At 42.6% G+C, this 20,682-nt stretch overlaps 1 protein-coding gene across 1 annotated transcript; it reads right to left on the reverse strand.

The window, feature by feature from the left end:
• Window positions 1-15,007: 15,007 nt before the first annotated feature.
• LOC131706702 (resistin-like) lies at window positions 15,008-19,926 on the reverse strand. Its single transcript, XM_059008311.1, has 4 exons — window positions 19,792-19,926; window positions 16,797-16,924; window positions 16,361-16,438; window positions 15,008-15,478 (listed from the first exon to the last, which is right to left on the reverse strand). The coding sequence occupies exons 2-4, from the start codon at window positions 16,903-16,905 to the stop codon at window positions 15,345-15,347; spliced, it is 321 nt and encodes a 106-aa protein (XP_058864294.1). The 5' UTR covers window positions 16,906-16,924; window positions 19,792-19,926; the 3' UTR covers window positions 15,008-15,344.
• Between the last annotated feature and the right edge of the window lie 756 nt (window positions 19,927-20,682).

Genomic DNA, 20,682 nt, shown 5'->3' on the forward strand with positions numbered 1-20,682 from the left:
CTACTGGACGAAGCTGAGGCACCCAAAAAGAACAAGCCAGTCTCAATGCTGCGATTATTATTGAATATAGCCCTATGACGGAAATATAATGAGTTCTGGTTGCATATCTCTCTCCTGACCTGTGAGGGCGCTAATTAGCGAAAGGGAAAGGCTTTGGACGGGTTGGCCTGACAGTTCATTTCCTGTGTCGGAAAGTCAGTCAGCCTGGAAAAAGGCAAGACTCCGTTGCAGGAATGTATTGGCCCGGAAGGTAAACGAGGTAGTAGCTGCAGGCAATAGAGTCAGCTGTAATCGTTTACCAAGGGGTTGTGCATGATCGCATAAAGGGGGCCGGAGAATTGTAAATCTTTTCCTTCGCTTGGGTTTCAGAACAAAGACAAAACTGGAAGGACTGGGAGAGATCCCCTGTGTATGTTTGTGAGCAGTATTCGTGAGTGTTTTGTTTGTTTTTGTCACTGTTAGTAATTGTCTTTTGTTTTGTAAATTCACTAGATGGCTAACACGTCTCCGGAGCTGTCGCCTTGGGCCAGCACTACCCGGAACAACACGGCACTACAGTCACTGTTTAAACCAACACTACTGCACGCACCTGGACTGGTGTATTGTATTGTATTGTGGAACGGATAACGTGTACTATTATTTGGTTTGCAAAACCAGTTATTATTGTTTCCTACCGTGCTCTACACATTGGTGTGTATTGCCGGGGGATTATTGTTTGGTCACCAGACCTGGATACAATTAAAAACTGTTCCAAACTGGATTATAACTCTCTGTGTTTCATTACTGCACTGCATCACCCCTGCACCTGCACGTACCACTTACCGCTTTGCCACATGTGGTGTCAGAACACGGGATTATGGATCACGCAGCACTTACAGCACTGCTGGAAGCACTGGACAGCAGATGCGAGGCTACAGAGAGACAGAGAGAGGAGCGGTACACAGCGTTGGTGGAGAAAATCAGTCTGGCAATCCAGACCACAGTACCAACGGCACCCGTGATGATGGCCCCGAAGGCGAGGGCACTGAAAATGACGGCGGATGACGACACCAAGGCTTACCTGGTCGCTTTCGAGCGGCTGGCTACCACTGCGTCATGGCCCAGGATGTACTGGGCAAGCCAGCTGGGATCCTGCCTGATCGGGGAGGCTCAGGCAGCATATCAGGCCATGACGGACACCGAAGCCACCGACTACGACCTGGTAAAGCCAGCCATCCTACGCCGGCTCAACATCACGGGGGAAACGCACAGGGTACAATTCCGGAAGTACCGAAGATCCCCAGATACACGCCCCAGGGTGGTTGTGCAGCAGCCTGTCACAATGCAAGTCACAATGCAACTGCCAGCAGGGAAGAGCAATGAACTCAACCAGCCCGTCACAATGCAACTGAAGAGGCAGCAAATATGTGATGTGATATCTAAAAGGTTAAGGACAATTGCAGCGTGTCCTCTCCCATGGTTTAACTGAAACTCATGTATGGACTTTGACTATGGCAGCATGCGATGCTGGAGTATTAGCTAAAATACCCCCAGCCACTAGGAATGGTGGTTATCTTGCTGATAATGCTGTGCCTGACAAACTAGCACACCTAAAGGCGGCTGTGGAGAACGCCACCGAGGGTGCACGTATCGACTGGGCCCTCATAATGGGAGTGAGATCAGGTGTTTGTGCAAGTGTTAATAAGTGGCCTCAGTCCACATCTGCAGAAGTCAATTGAGCTGGGAGTTAATGCTGGGAATTCATATGACGCAGTAATGGCGTGGGGAGGAATGGTTGAGAACCAAAGGAAGGAGAATAAAGAAGGGAAAGGGAATGTGAGGAAAGTGAGTGTAAGTGCAGTAAATAGATTCCCCGGTAACTGTCATCAGTGTGGCAAACCAGGGCATCGGAGGTTTGAGTGTACCAGCAAGCCCAAGTGTTTGAATTGTGGTAAGACGGGACACAGGGATAGCGACAGAGGCAAAGAGGGGCAATGGCCCGCTCAGGTACAACATAGTGCGGTTTCCTCAGCACACCCGCTGCCTCCAGATGGGGCAGGGAATCCTGGTCCAGTATTTACTATGGAACAAGTAATATCTATGATGAAGCAAATGAAAACGGAACAGAGGTGTTCAGCCCCCGTAGCTGCTGGGATGGGCCCAGCTGAGGGAGGGTCGATGGGTTTTACAAGCGCAATTAGGGGGCCGGTTGTGCAACATGTTGATAGATACCGGAGCGACCGTCTCCCTCACAGATCTCCCTTTGCCCACTACCTCCGAACATATTTTGGTAGAAGGGGTAGGTGGTGGTGTAATTAAAGCATATAAATCACAAGCTGTTGAAGTAGATTTAGGTTGCATGTATATCATAGCGCAATTTTATGTATGTAAAACCGCTGAAGGGACAATATTGGGCAATGATGTGTTGCAGGAGATAGGGGCTATTATCGATTGCCGAAGGGGTGAGTTTAAATGCGGTAATAGTGGGGTGCCTAAGGTGCTGCATCAAGGGGTCAAGCAAACGGCCCGGGTGAATGCCATACAGCCATATAATTGGCAGTGGCCAGCGACCCAGTGGGGCGCTATTTGCGCGGCTAACCCTGGGGCGTGGGCAAAGCACAAACTAGATTGTGGCTTACTACAGCAAGCCCCTATGGAAATACCTGGGGACCCAGGTGAGGGGCAGAAGCAATACCCTATTAAGCCAGAATCTGTAAAGGCTGTGGCAGAGATAGTATCCGAATTGGAGCAGCAGGGCATAGTGTATGAGACTACATCGCCAGCAAATTCCCCCATTTGGCCCGATAGGAAGCCCATTGGTTCATGGCAGCTGATCATTGATGATCAACTGTAATAAAATCGCACCTCACCACGGTTCGTTGCCCCTTTAAAATCAGACCCAGGACTCAGACAATGGATTTTTAACTGCGCTGACGTGCTATTTTTAATTCACAAAACAAAAATAAAACACAAAATAAACACCTAGCTCTTGGTCGAGCACTCACTAACACAGTGACTGGAACCTAACTAAAAACAGGACAGCTAGGCTGTTTCCCTGTCTTAAAACAAAACAAAATGAAGACGGTTTTCACAACTTTCACCGGTTTCTCGATACCTTCCTCTTTACGCTTGCACACACACACACACACTTACAAGCGGGCTCTTCACACTGCAGCCCTGAGCAGACTGACTGCTCTCTTTATATACCCTGCACCTGGTCCTAATTTACAATTACTACCCAGATGCAGGGGATAATTAACAATAAAGCAATTAAACAAAACAATTAAGCAAACAAATGTGCCTACGCACATGTTTCCTGCAGGGAGGATTTAACCCCCTCCCTGCTGTCTTACACAACATATTAATGGTCGATTACCACGGATGACTCCAATAGTAGCAAACCCAAGCACAGTATTAAATGGGCTGCGTCCGAAGCATAAAGTGTTCTCAGTGTTAGATGTAAGTAATGGATTCTAGAGTATCCCTATAAGCAGTGCTTAATTTGTAAATCGGGAGGTCCCGGAACACATAGTGAGCGCGAGAGGGGGGGGGTGTTCCGGGGGGCTCTGAGGTACCGGAACACATGAGAAAAAAAGTGACAAACACAATGTAGCCAGACAATGTAACTATAACCTGTGTTAAGTGACAAACACAATGTAGCCAGACAATGTAACTATAACCTGTGTGAAGTGACAAACACAATGTAGCCAGACAATGTAACTATAACCTGTGTGAAGTGACAAACACAATGTAGCCAGACAATGTAACTATAACCTGTGTTAAGGTGTCATCTTTAGCCTTGGCTACAATGCTTGCTGCCGCTAAATGGGCCTTGGTTCGGGCATATTCAAAAACCTTTTTTCTGAGGGCTCTTTGTTGTTTTTTTTACGTCGGAGGCAGAGGACTGTACTGTACATTTCACCCACTCTTTTGCTAGTTTCATCCCTCCAGTCTTTTCCGGACCCAAGCTCCCTACCTTTTTGCATGTTGTACAGCCCAGCTTTGAATTTTGCATGACAAGCCAGGGGTTATAAGTTTGCTTTTTCTTGAACTGAGCCTCCGTCGAAACTGCACCTGCTCCGGGCACTTCGTCGGTGGATGCACTGTCCTCCCTAGTGATGTGCAGTTCGCGAACGAATCGTTCTTTTTGAATGACTCACTAAGGTGAACGATGGGAATCGGATCAGAGTCCCCATTGAATCGGTTTTTTTGATTCACCCTATGAACAAGCTGTGTGGCGCACAGGAGTCGAGTTACCAGCCTATCAAAAGTCATGAAGTGATTCCTTACCTCTCGAGTCTGGCTGATTTGTTCGTTGTAACAAGGAAACCGGGTTGTCTCTCAGATCGTTGAGTGTTATGAAACTGAAGACCGTATGTGCCATGTTGGATCCAAATTCCCGCTTACTTAGTGCATGATAAGAACTCTGTGTGAGCCAAAATGGCGACAGTTACATCATCCAGACCATAGCTATGTATCTATGATCCAGACGGTGTGTACTTTCTAGAGTGCTGCTTCACGCTGTCATAAACTCAGATTACAAGTTTGTGCACCAGAATTATTATTTTTCTTACAGTTCTTATTAGTTTACTATGTACGTAACCTTGTGTAAGTTTGCCACATAGGCTACTAGTTGTAGCCTATGTGTGTTTGTTATTTTTTATAAACATAGAAAATTAATCATATCTATAGTTAACTACTTTGCACAAATTATGATTAATACTTCTAAGTCAGCTTGAGTAAAGTCAGCCAAATTACTAAATAATATTAATAATAATAATAATAATTGAGATATACACCTCATTTCCAAGATAAATAAATACAAACGTCTACTGGTATTGTAACGTTATTGTAACCAAGGCTTAATTATATAACTTGTGATTACATATTTGACCTTGAGGAATGAATGTATTTTATACATGACAATTTACAACTACGGTTAAATATTTTATAATTTATCTGAAGCAGCAGAGAGGAGCAGCAACTGGCTGTGGTTGAGACGGAAAGATTCTGGCTGGGGATCTCAAGCACAATGGAAAGAAAGAAACGCTGATGTACAGGTAAGTAAGCTGGGCTGAGTTGAGTGGGGGACGGAGGGGGGTGATGCTGGGACGCCAGAATCACCGTCGAGCCCTTTTGAGGTGTCGTGGGCTAGTCGACGAAACACTGAGGATGGAAGGTGCCCACTTGAAAACCCCAGAGATGTACCCTACTTAGCTCAATCCAGACGGTTGTCATGCTGATGCGCTGGGGAGGCCGCACTTTGGTTGATCCCCGGAGCCAGCATCGCAGCCGTTGTGTGTGCTGATGCGCCAGGGAGGCAAAATAAGCTGATCCCTGGAGCCAGCATTACACTTCAGCCATTAACACCAGACAGAAGGATATGATATGGAATGAAACGTAAATGGATGGAGACACATATGGATCACATTAGTTTACTGTAAAGCTACGTCTTAGTTGGTGCTTATCTTGGCGAGAGCCGAGTTCAAATCAGCATGAAGTTTTAACATCTACTCTCGTGTAATGGAAATCATAATGACGGCGATTCACCTTAGTCCACAAGGTGACACGTAGCATCAGCTACGAAACGACCTTTTAGGATGATATTGCACATTCTAATGGATGACGTTCTTAAACATCTATTATATTCTACACGCACATTAAATATACATTTTCTAATTGTTATTTTAATCTGTTAAACACTAAAAAATATTAAATATATATACACGTTTAAACTTTGTTTATATAAAATGTACATGTTGCGGTTATGGGTGTGCTTCAACGTGTGATTGATCACATGACTAATCCCAGAGGTTTACTGGATAGAAGATGAATTGGGCAAACAGCGTTTTGCTATGTGTTGAATAAATACCACGGATTAGTTCCACAAATACCACTCGTTCGAGACTCTATTTTTTGTTGTTGTAAAAAACAATGGGTATAAATGTATAGAAAAAAAAACACGTAAGAAATGCAATTGACTTTTTGTTTTTGTTTTTAAAGATTAAATTAAATTAGATTGATACTGATGGCTAAACAATGCTAATGGTTCAAACTGTTAGGATTCTAAATATATATTATTATTTTTTTGTCAAACTATATTTAATTTAATGTTTATGAAACCAGTCAACCAAATATAGATTCTCCCTAGCTTTTGTGATGTGCAGTTTGTGAACAACTCGTTCTTTCCGGTTCAAATAAACCTACGTAAACAATCTTAATGCGGTCTACATTGATTGGTTTTGTGTCATCGAATCAGTAAATCAAATGAACAAAATGAATCGATTCACCAAACTGAACTGAATCAAATGAATCGAGTCACTAAAAAGAATCAAACTGCCCATCACTAGTCCTCCCCGACCCCGTCCCCCTCTCCCGTCGAGTCTGACTCACTAGTAGGGCTACTAGCTAGCGGAAAGAGTAAAGGGTATGTCAAGCCATCGCTTGGCAAAATGGAAAATTCGGCTAACAGCCCAAGACAACATAACCGTGGTTAGGGACTCGGTCATTAACCCTGCCGATTACATGGCAGGAACTCATACTGGAGAACCACATGTGTGTGAGTGTAAGGAAGAGGAAATACCTGGAATAATAAAGGAGGAGTCCCTTGAGGGGGGGAGCTCATTTAAAAGAGACCAAAAACAAAGTACACAGAAAGAGTCCTTGGAACTGCAAACACAAGTCAAAAAGGAAGTTAGAAAGGCCAAGAGAGAGATAGAAATCAATATTGCTAAGGGGGCTAAAACCAATTCCAAAATGTTTTTCCAATAGTATAACAGCAAGAGAACATTCAAAGAGGAGGTTAAATGTCTAAGAGACACAAATGGCAAAATCATAGATGAAGAAAAAAAAATAGCAAATATATTAAATGATTACTTTTCACAGGTTTTTACAAAGGAGGACACGGACAACATGCCCCACATGTAAACCTGTTCCTATCCAATTTTAAATAACTTTAGCATAACAGAGGCAGAAGTGTTAAAGGGACTAGGAGCTCTTAAAATAAACAAATCCCCTGGGCCGGATGAGATCCTCCCAATAGTACTCAAAGAAATGAAAGTTATTTACAAACCGCTAACCAAAATCATGCAACAGTCTCTTGACACAGGGGTTATACCGACAGACTGGAAAATAGCAAATGTAATACCGATCCACAAAAAGGGAGACAAAACCGAACCAGGTAACTACAGACCAATAAGCCTGACTTCTAATATATGTAAACTTATGGAAACTATAATAAGATCTAAAATGGAAAATTACCTATATGGTAACAGTATCCTGGGAGACAGTCAGCATGGTTTTAGGAAAGGGAGATCATGTCTAACTAACCTGCTTGATTTTTTTGAGGATGCAACATTGACAATGGATAATTGCAAAGCATACAACATGGTTTATTTCGATTTCCAGAAAGCTTTTGACAAAGTCCCATATAAAAGATTAATTCTCAAATTGAACGCAGTAGGGATTCAAGGAAATGCATGCACATGGATTAGGGAGTGGTTAACATGTAGAAAACAGAAATTACTGATTAGAGGAGAAACCTCAAAATGGAGCGAGGTAACCAGTGGTGTACCACAGGGATCAGTATTAGGTCCTCTGCTCTTCCTAATCTACATTAATGATTTAGATTCTGGTATAGTAAGCAAACTTGTTAAATTTGCAGACGACACAAAAATAGGAGGAGTGGCAAACACTGTTGCAGCAGCAAAGGTCATTCAAAATGATCTAGACAGCATTCAGAACTGGGCAGACACATGGCTGTCACAAAGACGGCCGGAGTGGGTGGCGTCAGACCAGAGCCAGGAAATAAAACAACAAGAGAGAGGTGGAGTTTGGTGGAGCTGAGCGAATGGTCTCGCTCAACATTTAATAAATAAACAGAACAGCAAAATAAAAAGGTTGTAACATACAAAAACACAGGGCACGGCACTGGTAGCCAAAATAAACAGACAAACAAAACGGACTACACAGACAAACACGGTGAGCTTCTATTTTTCTTACAATTATCACAATTACCTCCGTCTCCAATCCCGTTCTCCACTCACCGAACACACAACCCAGAGTGAGTGAAAACGTGCTGCTTTTATGCAGCTGTACTGAGACTCGATTGCTAATCAATCAATTGGAGTCTCGGTACAACTGCACGTGAATTAATATAGTGTACTCCCGTGACCACACATTACATTTTAACCAGCACGTGAAGTGATTTGTGCCATCCTCGTGCCCAAATACAAATCTACATTTTTAAATACACGTGAAACACAGACCCGTGTACCAATGACTAAACACCAACATTTACACACGCAACATACAACCCAGAAATGCACACAGGGGCGGAGCACATTGCCACAATGGCAAATGACATTTAATAGAGAAAAGTGTAAAGTATTGCATGCAGGCAATAAAAATGTGCATTATAAATATCATATGGGAGATACTGAAATTGAAGGGAACTATGAAAAAGACCTAGGAGTTTATTGACTCAGAAATGTCTTCATCTATACAATGTGGGGAAGCTATAAAAAAGGCCAACAAGATGCTTGGATATATTGTGAGAAGTGTTGAATTTAAATCAAGGGAAGTAATGTTAAAACTTTACAATGCATTAGTAAGTCCTCACCTAGAATATTGTGTTCAGTTCTGGTCACCTCGTTACAAAAAGGATATTGCTGCTCTAGAAAGAGTGCAAAGAAGAGCAACCAGAATTATCCCGGGTTTAAAAGGCATGTCGTATGCAGACAGGCTAAAAGAATTGAATCTATTCAGTCTTGAACAAAGAAGACTAGGCGGCGATCTGATTCAAACATTCAAAATCCTAAAAGGTATAGACAATATCGACCTTCTTGGACTTTTTTGACCTGAAAAAAGAAACAAGGACCAGGGGTCACAAATGGAGAGTAGATAAAGGGGCATTCAGAACAGAAAATAGGAGGCACTTTTTTACACAAAGAATTGTGAGGGTCTGGAACCAACTCCCCAGTAATGTTGTTGAAGCTGACACCCTGGGATCCTCAAGAAGCTGCTTGATGAGATTCTGGGATCAATAAGCTACTAACAACCAAACGAGCAAGATGGGCTGAATGGCCTCGTCTCGTTTGTAAACTTTCTTATGTTCTTCTCATGTTCTTATTTATTTTTAGGTCAAGGTTCTATGTTGAGGGACGGGCCAATACAGGATGGGCTGTATATAACATGCAGCAACAACTATCAAGGCAGGGAAGCTTGCCAGAGGGAGACTCGGCTCAGGTAGCTGAATTAGTGGCCTTAAAAGAGGCCTTAATGTGGGAACCAGAGCAGCCATTGACTGTGTATACAGATAGCCGGTATGCTTTCGGGATAGTGCATGACTACATGGGGTCATGGGCCCGTAGAGGATTTCTGACATCTACTGGAGAGAATGTAAAGCATGTACAGCAGATTAAGACCATTTGGGAGTTGGTAGTGGATTGTGGATGCCCCCTAGTGGTGGTGAAAGTAAAGGCACACGCAGGGGGGACGGATTTGCAATCTATGGATAATGAGGAAGCAGACAGGTTGGCTAAAGAAGCTGCGTTAGTCCCTGTCAGTGACACTAGTAAAGTGGCTGCTAATGATGTAATACCAGACATTGATGTGAAAGAAGCCCAAGCGGTTAATACTGAGGAAGGGGTGGATCGGCTGACAAAACAAAAATGTATCACGATGGCAGTGATGGGGTCACGTGTACCAATTAGTATCAAGAGAACTGGGACAAACTAATGGACCAGTTAGTACAATCTGTGTATAACTTAACTGTGGGGCGCTGGGGCTGTAATTTGGGGAACACCAGTGGGTGAAAATGTGTAAATATTATAAGCAAAAGGGTGTAGTAAAACAATATGCTGATAGATGTGGGGAATTTAACCCATTAGTTGAAATCTTGAATAAAACCATAACAAAGGAGATAAAATATTATCAGCACAATGCCGGTAGTAGACAGAAGAGGGAGTTCTTTGATGACATAGTGGGGTGGTTCGGAGCTGTGAATTCAGGTTTGAACTCTGTAAATAGCATTGAACAGCAACGGGAGAACCATGGGCAGTTTTTGAAGACAGGAGATGCCATTCAAAAGTTGGCCATGGCGGAACAGATGACACGGGAAACTGTTGATATTACTGTTAATGTAGGGAGGCGCGATGTTATAGAATGCAAGCAGCACTAACCAGAGATATTATAATAGCCATTAGAGATTTGCACAACGGAATGTTAGGGGGAGCATGGAAACGGGAGGCTATACAGAAATTGGCACGAACGGGATACCCTGTACGTCGCCAATTCCAAGATAATATGGTTATTCGGACAGAACGTTGTAATAATTATATATGCTTTGTTTTAATTGTTCCATACACCGCCAGTCAGAACCACCACAGCACCGGAATGAGAGTAAGTAGTATCGGGGTAGTAATTGGAACGCGGGTTATTGTTCCGCAAATTACCTGGGTGGGCCAGACTGCCGCTAATGCCACGCTGTATCTGAGGTCAGCTGAATGTATTGAATTCGGGGATGCCATGTTATGTGACCATGCCGGTAGCACAAACCTGTCAACACAGGTGATGGATGCCACTGTACACCCGAAGCTGGGCCATGAGCACGGTGCCCAGATGCAGAATGGAACATGGTGTATCACAACCTCAATGGCAAGTATGACAGTGGGCATGGCGACCAGGTATGCCCGATGCCCGATGCCCTCTACTGTGTGTTTTGACCCACGTGGGGTGGTGACTGTGGGCCACCTGAGCCTGCACCCGACCCCTCCAATAAATATCTCTGCAACTGTACAGGAGGTAGAGGACTGGATGAAGACAATCAACCATACAGGCATGCTATTGGCATTGGGGCACATTGAGGCCCAGTTGGCAGATATTAGCTCCCGATTGGTTGTGGCCAGGATACAGGGGTCGTTGGCTGGCAACACCGGTCAACTCATACTAGCTAACGCCCGCTCTTGCGGGTGGGGTATTCTGTGTGGTTTAACAGGGGAATCAGCTGGTGTGGACTGGGCTGATTGGTGGAATATGGCAGGACATGCCATATCAGTATTATCTGTGCTTGCATTATTGATTTCTGTACTGCTATTGTGTTATTTGAAATGTGTGAAGAAGCAGCAAAGACGCCTCCTCCAGGGACTGGTAACTGAATCCATTTGTTCTCTTGTCCGGTTAATGGGACTGACAACCCGCTACGAATCACTTCCCCAGGACGATGTGACTTTGTAAAGACATGTGTTAGTAACCTCTGTCTTGGCACTTGGACCATCTCGGCCCGGGATTGTTCGAAGGTCCAAAGGAGGGACTGAAGAGGCAGCAAATATGTGATGTGATATCTAAAGGGTTAATGACAATTGTGTGGTGTTCTGAGCACAGTATGTTATCGTGTGGTGTTCTGAGCACAGTACGTTCTAGTGAGAACTGCTTGAAATGTGTTTCTCAAGAGATAAAAGGGATGTAGTTAGGGCGCTGTTATGTCTACTTTGAGGCGAAACTGCCTAACTAAAAAATAACTCCTTGTAAGGGAATCTTCATCTTTGGGAAAGTTCTAGAAAGTTCCATAATCATGCTGACGTGTTAATTTGCTTATTGTTGCTACGCTAATCCTGTATAAATATTGTGCTACTTTGTCAATAACCAAAAGAGAGTGTGTTCATGTGACAGCTGCTGCTCTTCCCTTGCGCATTGTAATAAAGCTTCTTAAACTGCTGCCGAGTGGAGTCATTTCATACTACGGGGTTTTACCTATTACACAACTGCCAGCAGGGAAGAGCAAGGAACTCAACCAGCCCGTCACAATGCAACTGTCAGCAGGGAAAAGCAAGGAACTCAACCAGCCCGTCACAACGCAACTGCCAGCAGGGAAAAGCAAGAAACTCAACCAGCCCGTCACAGTGCAACTGCCAGCAGGGAAGAGCAGGGAACTCAACCAGCCCGTCACAATGCAACTGCCAGCAGGGAAGAGCAGGGAACTCAACCAGCCCGTCACAACGCAACTGCCAGCAGGGCAGAGCAAGGAACTCAACCAGCCCATCACAACGCAACTGTCAGTAGGGAAAAGCAAGGAACTCAACCAGCCCGTCACAATGCAACTGCCAGCAGGGAAGAGCAGGGGCAGCAGTGTGGAGTAGTGGTTAGGGCTCTGGACTCCTAACCAGAGGGTCGTGGGTTCAATCCCCAGTGAGGGACACTGCTGTTGTACCCTTGAGCAAGGTACTTTACCTAGATTGCTCCAGTAAAAACCCAACTGTTTAAATGGGTAATTGTATGTAAAAATAATGTGATATCTGTATAATGTGAAATAATGTATAATGTGATATCTTGTAACAATTGTAAGTCGCCCTGGATAAGGGCGTCTGCTAAGAAATAAATAAAATTAAAAAAAACTCAACCAGCCCGTCACAACGCAACTGTCAACAGGGAAGAGCAAGGAACTCAACCAGCCCGTCACAATGCAACTGCCACCAGGGAAGAGCAAGGAACTCCACCAGCCCATCACAATGCAACCCGTAACAGCATATACATAATACAAAAGCAACAATTTTAAAGTTACATTAAAACCCACTAAGATAAGAAAGCCATTTTATAAAAGTGTGTTTTTAGTCTTAGCTTGAAAATCGTAACAGTCCCAGCTTCCGTGACAAATGATGGCAGAGCATTCCATTATTTAGGAGCTCTACAAGAAAAAGCCCTACCTCCCATGTTGCTTTTGTTGACCCTAGGAATGACCAGCAGCCCCGCATCCTGTGATCTCAGAGTGCGGTTTGGAAGATACGGGGTCAGTAACTCCTGCAAATAACTAGGTGCTAATCCATTCAGGGCCTTGTAAGTTAACATCAAAATCTTAAAATCAATTCTATAGTGCACAGTGAGCCAATATAAAGAGGCCAAAACAGGGGTAATATGTTCACTTTTCCTGGTTTTAGTCAGAATTCTAGCGGCAGTAAGTGGTAAGCGGGATACTACGATAATGTCACCTAACGGTAGCCTATATAATGAAAACAGCAAGGGACCTGGAATGGAGCCCTGTGGAACACCACAGACAACTTCCGATAATGCTGATTTTACCTGCCCAATAGAGACAAACTGAAACCTATCAGAAAGATAAGATTTGAACCAGGATAGGACAAGGCCAGACAGTCCCACTGTGGTTTCAAGATGATTCAGTGAGATGGAATGGTCTACAGTATCAAAGGCAGCACTTAGAATTAATACTGATGGAAAGCATGAGTCAGCAGATCATTCACAACTCTGACAAGGGCCGTCTCGGTGCTATGTGCAGCATGAAAACCAGACTGAAACTTTTCGAATATACCATTAAGAGTCAGAACAGCAGAGTGTAGGACGGAGATCCGGGTCATAGGGGTAGCGACGACTGGGGAAAAAACCGCTGCAGAGAGCAGCACCTTTATTTTGTAGTTTTCATTACTGTGTTTTATTTTCACTTTTTCTATTTTGCCTTTTCGTTTTCATTATTCTTTGAGCACCTGCGAGCGTACCCGCAACTCATTGAGTACCCTGCCGTGGTACTCCGGAGGTCCTGGGTACCATAGTTGGTAGCCAGGACATGGACAACAGCGCCCTCTGCGGGCTAAAAGAAATCAGTTAAAAAAATTAAAAAAATAACAGAATACAAATAAAACTGAGCACATGCACGGTGTTTTTCAAACACAATTTCTGTCTCCTGTGTCAGTGATTACCCTCACCATGTCACAGGTCCAAATTGTGTTCTTAGCATTCTTTACCACAGCTATCTGAAGTGCTGAGGGAACTATAGAGGAAAGTGAACCATTTATCATGTTTAAAATGTGGGTATTAATAACACCAAGAACATCTTTTAATAGTTTTGTAGGAATAGGATCAAGAGAGCATGTCGTAGCTCTCATGTGTTGAACTAGCTGTCAGTTCCTGTAAAGTAATCAAAGAAAAAGCTCCCATAGTTACCATAATAGGTGTAGTTGGTAAAATTCTTCATAGAAGGTGTCTGTTAGAGGAGCCAATTTCAAATGTAGGACTTTTAGGGGAAGGATTCATTAATTTATCTAGAGCAGCAAAAAGAAATCTAGGATTTTATTTTTTAACTCTAACCCCTAACCCCTAAACCCTTAACCCTAACCTCGCAGAGAATACATTGCTGTGAACCTTGCTCAGGTGGAAAAGCTTATGTAAGTTTGAAGTGAAAATATATATTTTTAAAATTCAAGGATTGTGACAGAAATACAATGAGTTTTGGCTGTAAATCTCCCTCCCACCTGTGAGGGCGCTAAGCAGCGAACGTAGAGTTCTTTGGACGGGCTGGCCTGACAGTTCTTTCCCTGGACCGGGAAGTCGGTAGTCTGGAAGAAGGCGAGACTCTGTTGCAGGAACGTATTGACCTGGAAGGGAAACGACGTAGCAGCTGCAGATAGAAGAGACAGCTGCAATCTTTTACCAAGGGGTCATGCGTGATAGCATAAAAGGGGACGGAAAATCGCAATCTACTCCTTCGCTTGGTTTGAGAGACAAGGAACTGGAAAGACCGGGAGAAACCCCTAAAAATAAGAAAAATTATTTGTTTGTTTTGTCACTGTTAGTAATTGTCTTTTGTTTTTATAAATTACTATATGGCTAACACATCTATGTCGCCTTGGGCCAGCACTATCCGAAACAACAATACCACAGTCACTGTATAATTGTTATCACCCACCACGAGCACTACTGCACGCACCCAGACTGGTGACCGTGTTTTGTGTTATTGTGGGGCGGATAACGTGTCTTTATTATTTGGACTGCAATCCATTTATTATTGTTTCTTCCGTGCTTTACACATTGGTGTGTATTGCTGGAGGTTTATTGTTTGGTCGCCAGACCGGGAGTTATAAATAAAAGACCTCCTTTTCCAAACGGATTACAGTTTCCTGGTGTGTAATTATTTCTGCACTGCATCACCTCTGCACCTGTTTCCAATCAGCAGCCACTTTGCCACAAGGATGTAAAAAAAAGAGAAGCAATATAAGAACTGGAAACTAAATAACATGATTGATACATGTGCAAGAAAATTATTTATTTTTTAGACCCTTTTTATACCATAGCAATTACCATACCAGTATCATTTATACAGCGCCCTTTAAATGCAAGTATCCCATGGCGCTTTACAAAAAGAGCTCCAAACTGCTCACTAGCTAAAGGCCAAATCAAAGAGATACGTTTTGAGCCTAGATTAAAAAATATTGACAGACTCAGCATTCTGGGTAAAAGCTGGAAGTGAGTTCCAAAGTGAAGGAACTTGAAAACTGAAAGCCCTCACACCAATCTTTAAACCACATTTGTATTTTAGAATGCTTCAAGATCCAGACGTGGATTCTGTCATTTTCTAGCTTCTATTTCAGGGCTATCTTGCAGCAGCGTGCAGCGGTCCAGTCCTGGTTTGCACACTGGCAGTGGCAGGTCTGGTTATTGCGGATATCCCAGGAGCCGCAGGCATTACCGCAGGAGCAGCCCGTCGGCTTGTAACCTGCAAAGGAAAGAGAGCAAGAACCATTTACAATTCTGCCACCTCAGATTGTAACGATGCCCTCCGAGCAACTGATCAGTTAATAATATCGTCTGTAATGTTCAATCATTTACATAGCCCTTTAAGAAGTAGAATGAAATGCACAGGAAATGGGTGTATTTGAGGAACGGATATGAAAACAGAAAGAGGAGACAGAGAAATGGGGTTATCAGTCTAAACATGTGAGCTACATGAAAACATATACATAAAGTTTAAGTACAAACAATAACGCTACGTTTGTATTATTTGGTTAAAAGAGAAGACAGATAAAGACACTTGCCTCGGGAGTGCAGAGCTTGTTCTTTATTTGAACGGTAACTCACTGTCTTTGAACCGGATGCTCTGCAGTTTGCGTCCAGCCCTTGCATTCATTCAATCCAGTGGGCTGAGATGCAAGATAGATACTGCATGGCAAACATGCCAAAACATACTAAACCTTGGTAAACTATTGTAACTGTATAGTGCAACCATTGTAAAATCGTACTGCAAAAACACTATGCAAAATGACTGTGGCACTGTAATCTGTTATATGGGGAATATTGGATTCTCTAGCCTGTCATGTTAAGAGGCCTGCTTTGAATCTGGCTGCAGTGGAATAAGTTTGGTGGTTAAACCCCAGGTGGGCATTAGCTTTCTTTAAATCCACACAAGACAAACCCCACAGTTCAGTACAATTGCCAGTCTCTGTTTGAAAGCCGACTGAATTGCAGGCAGGCAAGCAGGGGCATGGAAGCTGTGCCGCTGTCCTCTCACACAAACTGAATTCACAACCACACACCCCCAAAAAAACAGACAAATAATAAAGGAACATAAAAGCTGAAGAACTGAAGATGGCACACTGACCTGCAGGACAATCCGCCAGGCTCCCTCTAGCTGAGACAGAAATGCAGGACAGAGTCACTTTCTGCAGCACTGCAGAGGCTGAAAACAACACAAAGCACAAGAGTTTAGGAAGAGGCTGTTCTGCCCATCAAGGCTCATCCCTTCCTAGCACCCTCTACCAGGGGGATCTCATTTAAAAGCACAGAATCTAGTCCATTTTAAAACGTTCCCAGTGTTTCAGATCCTACTTCTTCACCTGGTAGGCTAGTTCATGCATTTATAATCTCTGTGTAAAAAAGTGCTTCCTACCTTCCCTTCTAAACTTCTTTTTACTCAGCTTCCATTCATGCCCTCTTGTTCTGCTCTCTGTGCTCAATTTAAAGTAGTGTCTTGGATTAACTTCATCCAGTTCTCACTTGAGTGTTTGGATAGGTGCAGATGGAAGCTGGTTTCTTACCCACAGATTTGGTCAGGCTGCTCATCAGTCCATCCAGAGGGCATTTATGAGCATCAGCAGCACAGAACATAACGATCACAGCCAGCAACACAGCAACTCTCATCTTCATGGTCTCAGGACTTCACTCTCTGGAGAAACAAGCACAGCAACGTTACTCTTTACCACGTTGTTACACAGTGGACCCGGCTTATCAAGGCCTTGCACCATATGAGAAACCGAACGAACGAGAGGAGGTCATGATTCAGCACATCAGCGCTCGTCCGGTTCCTAGAGTCTGGTTGAAAACTTTTTCAAGTCGGGTCTTAAAGAATCCCAATGATTCATCATCATGTCACGTTCGGTGCTTAATAGGGCAGCACTCGGGTTGATTAATATCAGTTTATATTATTCCCTGTATTCGTGCACGTCTCTTAGTTTTAGTTTTACTTTCATCCATGTCAGGTATATGAGGAAATAAGGAAAATGAACACAAATATTTGCGGTTAAAGTGAACCAGTCAGTTTTTATATTTAATCAAACAAACCACACAATACTCTTATATATTTTGCATTAAAAGAACCAGTTGGGTTTATCCTTATTTTCTGGTGTTCAGGTCAATACAATATATACTCTTAGCACATTTGTATGCATGGATTATTACAATGACTTACACACTAAATATGATCATCCTTGTTGTGGCAGGGCAGAAGCCCCGCACAGGTAAATAAATGTATATGTGTAAATATTATATGAAAAAGTGTTTGTTAGATATGGCAGGGCTGGAAGTTAAGATTCCAGCCCTGGTTGTTTTGGGTGTGTTTGTGGTGGTGGTTGGCAGGGATAGGGTTAATTCCTGTCCCTGCCAGATACATGTGAAAATGTGGCCAGGCATTGGTTAAATGATTCACTGTCAATCAACCCTGGCCACATGGTATATAAGGGAGCTACACAGCTCCATGAGAGGAAACTGCCTGAGAGAGGGGAGACCACATGGAAGGTCTGTTTGTTGACTTTTATTATTTGTTTTCTTAAGATAGTGAAGGAGAATGGCCAGCCTATTGTTTTTGTATATTGTTGAAACCTTTTGTTTTGGCCTTGAGCTGGTTATTTTGTTTCTGTTTCATGTGTTCATGACTTGTTTTATTAAACCTTTTTATTATTTTGTGTTTATTAAAAATGCGCAGCAGTGCTTAAACTGCAACTGTACTGTCTCTGAGTCTCTGTCCACCCGGCCATCCTGTCACACTTGTACTAATACTCATAAGCTTACCCTAGTACAGGAACATGATGTCGTCACAGGTAAAGGAACTGTGTTTTTCTTTAGGTATTCGGCTGAGTGCCGGGTGACAATCAACAAGCTTTTTTGAAGCTCAGTATGACAGCTTGGGATAAGCTGCCAGGGTGAATGCACACCCATCTTTGATCTTACATCAAGTATTTATTAACTTTTCAGTCACCACGCACAGTTCCTGTCCTTTTTCAAGGGGCCTATCGTTTGCCCGATATCTCTCTCTGCTGATTGGGTTCTAGCAGCACATTGGTTCTACTGGTATGCGAATCTATTTTAGACATATGAGGCTACTTCTTGGTAATATTCACAGTCTAGAATATTCTAAGTCATGCACCTGTTAGTCTATTAGCACAGCATTCTTAAAAAAGCAATCTAGGTCAGGGAGTTTATTTAAAACTATAAGGCTACTTTTTAACCACAATTTATCTTTAGCCTTTTTACACAGACAGAAGCATTCCGGCACATCCTGCCTTGAAGCTGCAGACACAGAGAAGCAGAGAACACATTATGCTTTTATTTCTTCTGCATCAAGTAGGATGCCAGCTACTTCAGAATCAAGCAGGGTTATTTATTTCTTAGTAGACGCCCTGGATCTAATTCCCGGCATCACAGGTATTCTGAGTTCTCCTGGGCTTCACCCTGTCTTTCCCTAGAGTCTGCACAGTCTATTGGCTGGTTCATACACCCATCAATCTGATCATGGCATACAGTACAGGTCTTATCAGACGCTTTCCATGTCCCTTTATTATCCAGTATGGTTTAGTTAGAACTAGACAGGACAGAGACTGAAGGGAGCATGCGTTCCTTGTTTCTAAATCTGATAATAATCCCCTGGTTTGGACTTTTTAACTACCTTGTCCATGACTATCAACAACATATCTTGGTAACCCTAGGTAGCCCACTCTATACCCTCACCACTCTATGTGAAGAAGTGTCTCTTAGCTTGTCTTAAATCTGTCTCCACCTCCACCTGTGTCCTCTGGTCCTGGTTTCTGTGCTGTGCTGAAGGTACTGGCTACACTTTGTCAACTCCTTTTAAGATTTTAAAGTCTTCAATCGAGTCCCCTCAAGCTGTCCTCACAGCTCATTCATTTAAGCCCTGGATTAGTCTGGTTGCTTTTCCTTGGACTCTCTCCTCTGGTAATGAGGCGATCAAAATTCTCACGTTCTCAGTCTTTCCAGATCTTTATGCTTACAGAGGATGCAATTAATAATTGAATTTGGGAAGTTGCATTTTGATCAGACTCGGCAGCGATTGACTTCTTATTTTCTAACTTTTTAAAAACCTAAGCTCGTTGAGCTCAAGCAAGTGTGGTATACCTCCTCCATAACTGCAAGTCAAGTTGTTTGTGGTCACTTGGTTAACTCCTCAACCAATGCAATTATCAGACCTAATTACACAAGCACGATCTTTCACGCAATTAAGCAAATTATGCAATTATCAAATATGCATTTGAGCAGAGTAAACAAATAGCATATTTCTGGTTGGCTACCCATAAATTGCTATGCATTTAAATGGAGTATGCAGTTATCCGATATGCAATTAAGTGGATTCCACTGTGTCCATATAATGTATAATACATATTGTTTGTATTAATAATAATAATCACAGTTTTGTAACATGAACAGCAACAACAGAAAATATCAAATTGCACTTTGCAGTAGAGTCCTAAAACTGTCGCACTGTTCTACACTCTCTAGTATAGCTGAACAGATCATACTTACCGATGCAGGGGCAGGTGGATTTCTTCTTTCTGCACAGTGGTTAAAGTCAGCTTATATAGCATTGACAGTCCTATTGACTGCCTGTATACAGTTTGTCAAATACATTCTTATCCTGGGTGGAGATGACCCCAATAGAGTAGACTCTTTCCAAAGCTGTCCAATGCAACTGAAAACATGCAGGTATGTATCAGGGGCGTAGCTAGGAATGGAACTTCGGGTGGACAGGCAAGTACCAAAGGTCTGACGTCACAGGAAATAGTTTACATAACAAACATGATTTAAATCAATTAAAACTCTGAACACATTAAATATCTCCCCAGGGTTTGAGCAGAGCAAAGTAGCCAAGACTGAAAATGTATGGTGCCGAGTGAAGCAAGGTGAACATTTTTTTGCAGTTTATAACAGTAGTTGCAAGTATACACTACAAATACAAAGCACATATGCATACAACCTACAGAAACAAACACACTGTGCACAATAATTGCAAAAACCGTTTCATTTGACAAAAAAGTGCAAACAGAACCTAAAAAAATCCCCAAACAAAAAAGCTGTATTGCTGTTTTTCTTAGCTGTATAGAACTCTCTTAGCTATATTATAATAACTTATTACCTCTGTAAGTCGTCCTGATTTTCTGTGTTATAATAGAAAATCTGTGTTTTTCTATGTTATGATAGAAAATCTGTTTTTCTGTGTTATAATAGAAAATCTGTGTTTTTCAGTGTTATGATAGAAAATCTGTGTTTTTCTGTGTCATAATAGAAAATCCATGTTTTTCTGTATTATAATAGAAAATCTGTGTTTTTCTGTGTTATAACAGAAAATCCGTGTTTTTCTGTGTTATAACAGAAAATCTGTGTTTTTCTGTGTTATAATAGAAAATCTGTGTTTTT

Source organism: Acipenser ruthenus, chromosome 36 (assembly GCF_902713425.1).
Source record: "Acipenser ruthenus chromosome 36, fAciRut3.2 maternal haplotype, whole genome shotgun sequence".
NCBI classification, from domain to species: Eukaryota; Metazoa; Chordata; class Actinopteri; order Acipenseriformes; family Acipenseridae; genus Acipenser; species Acipenser ruthenus.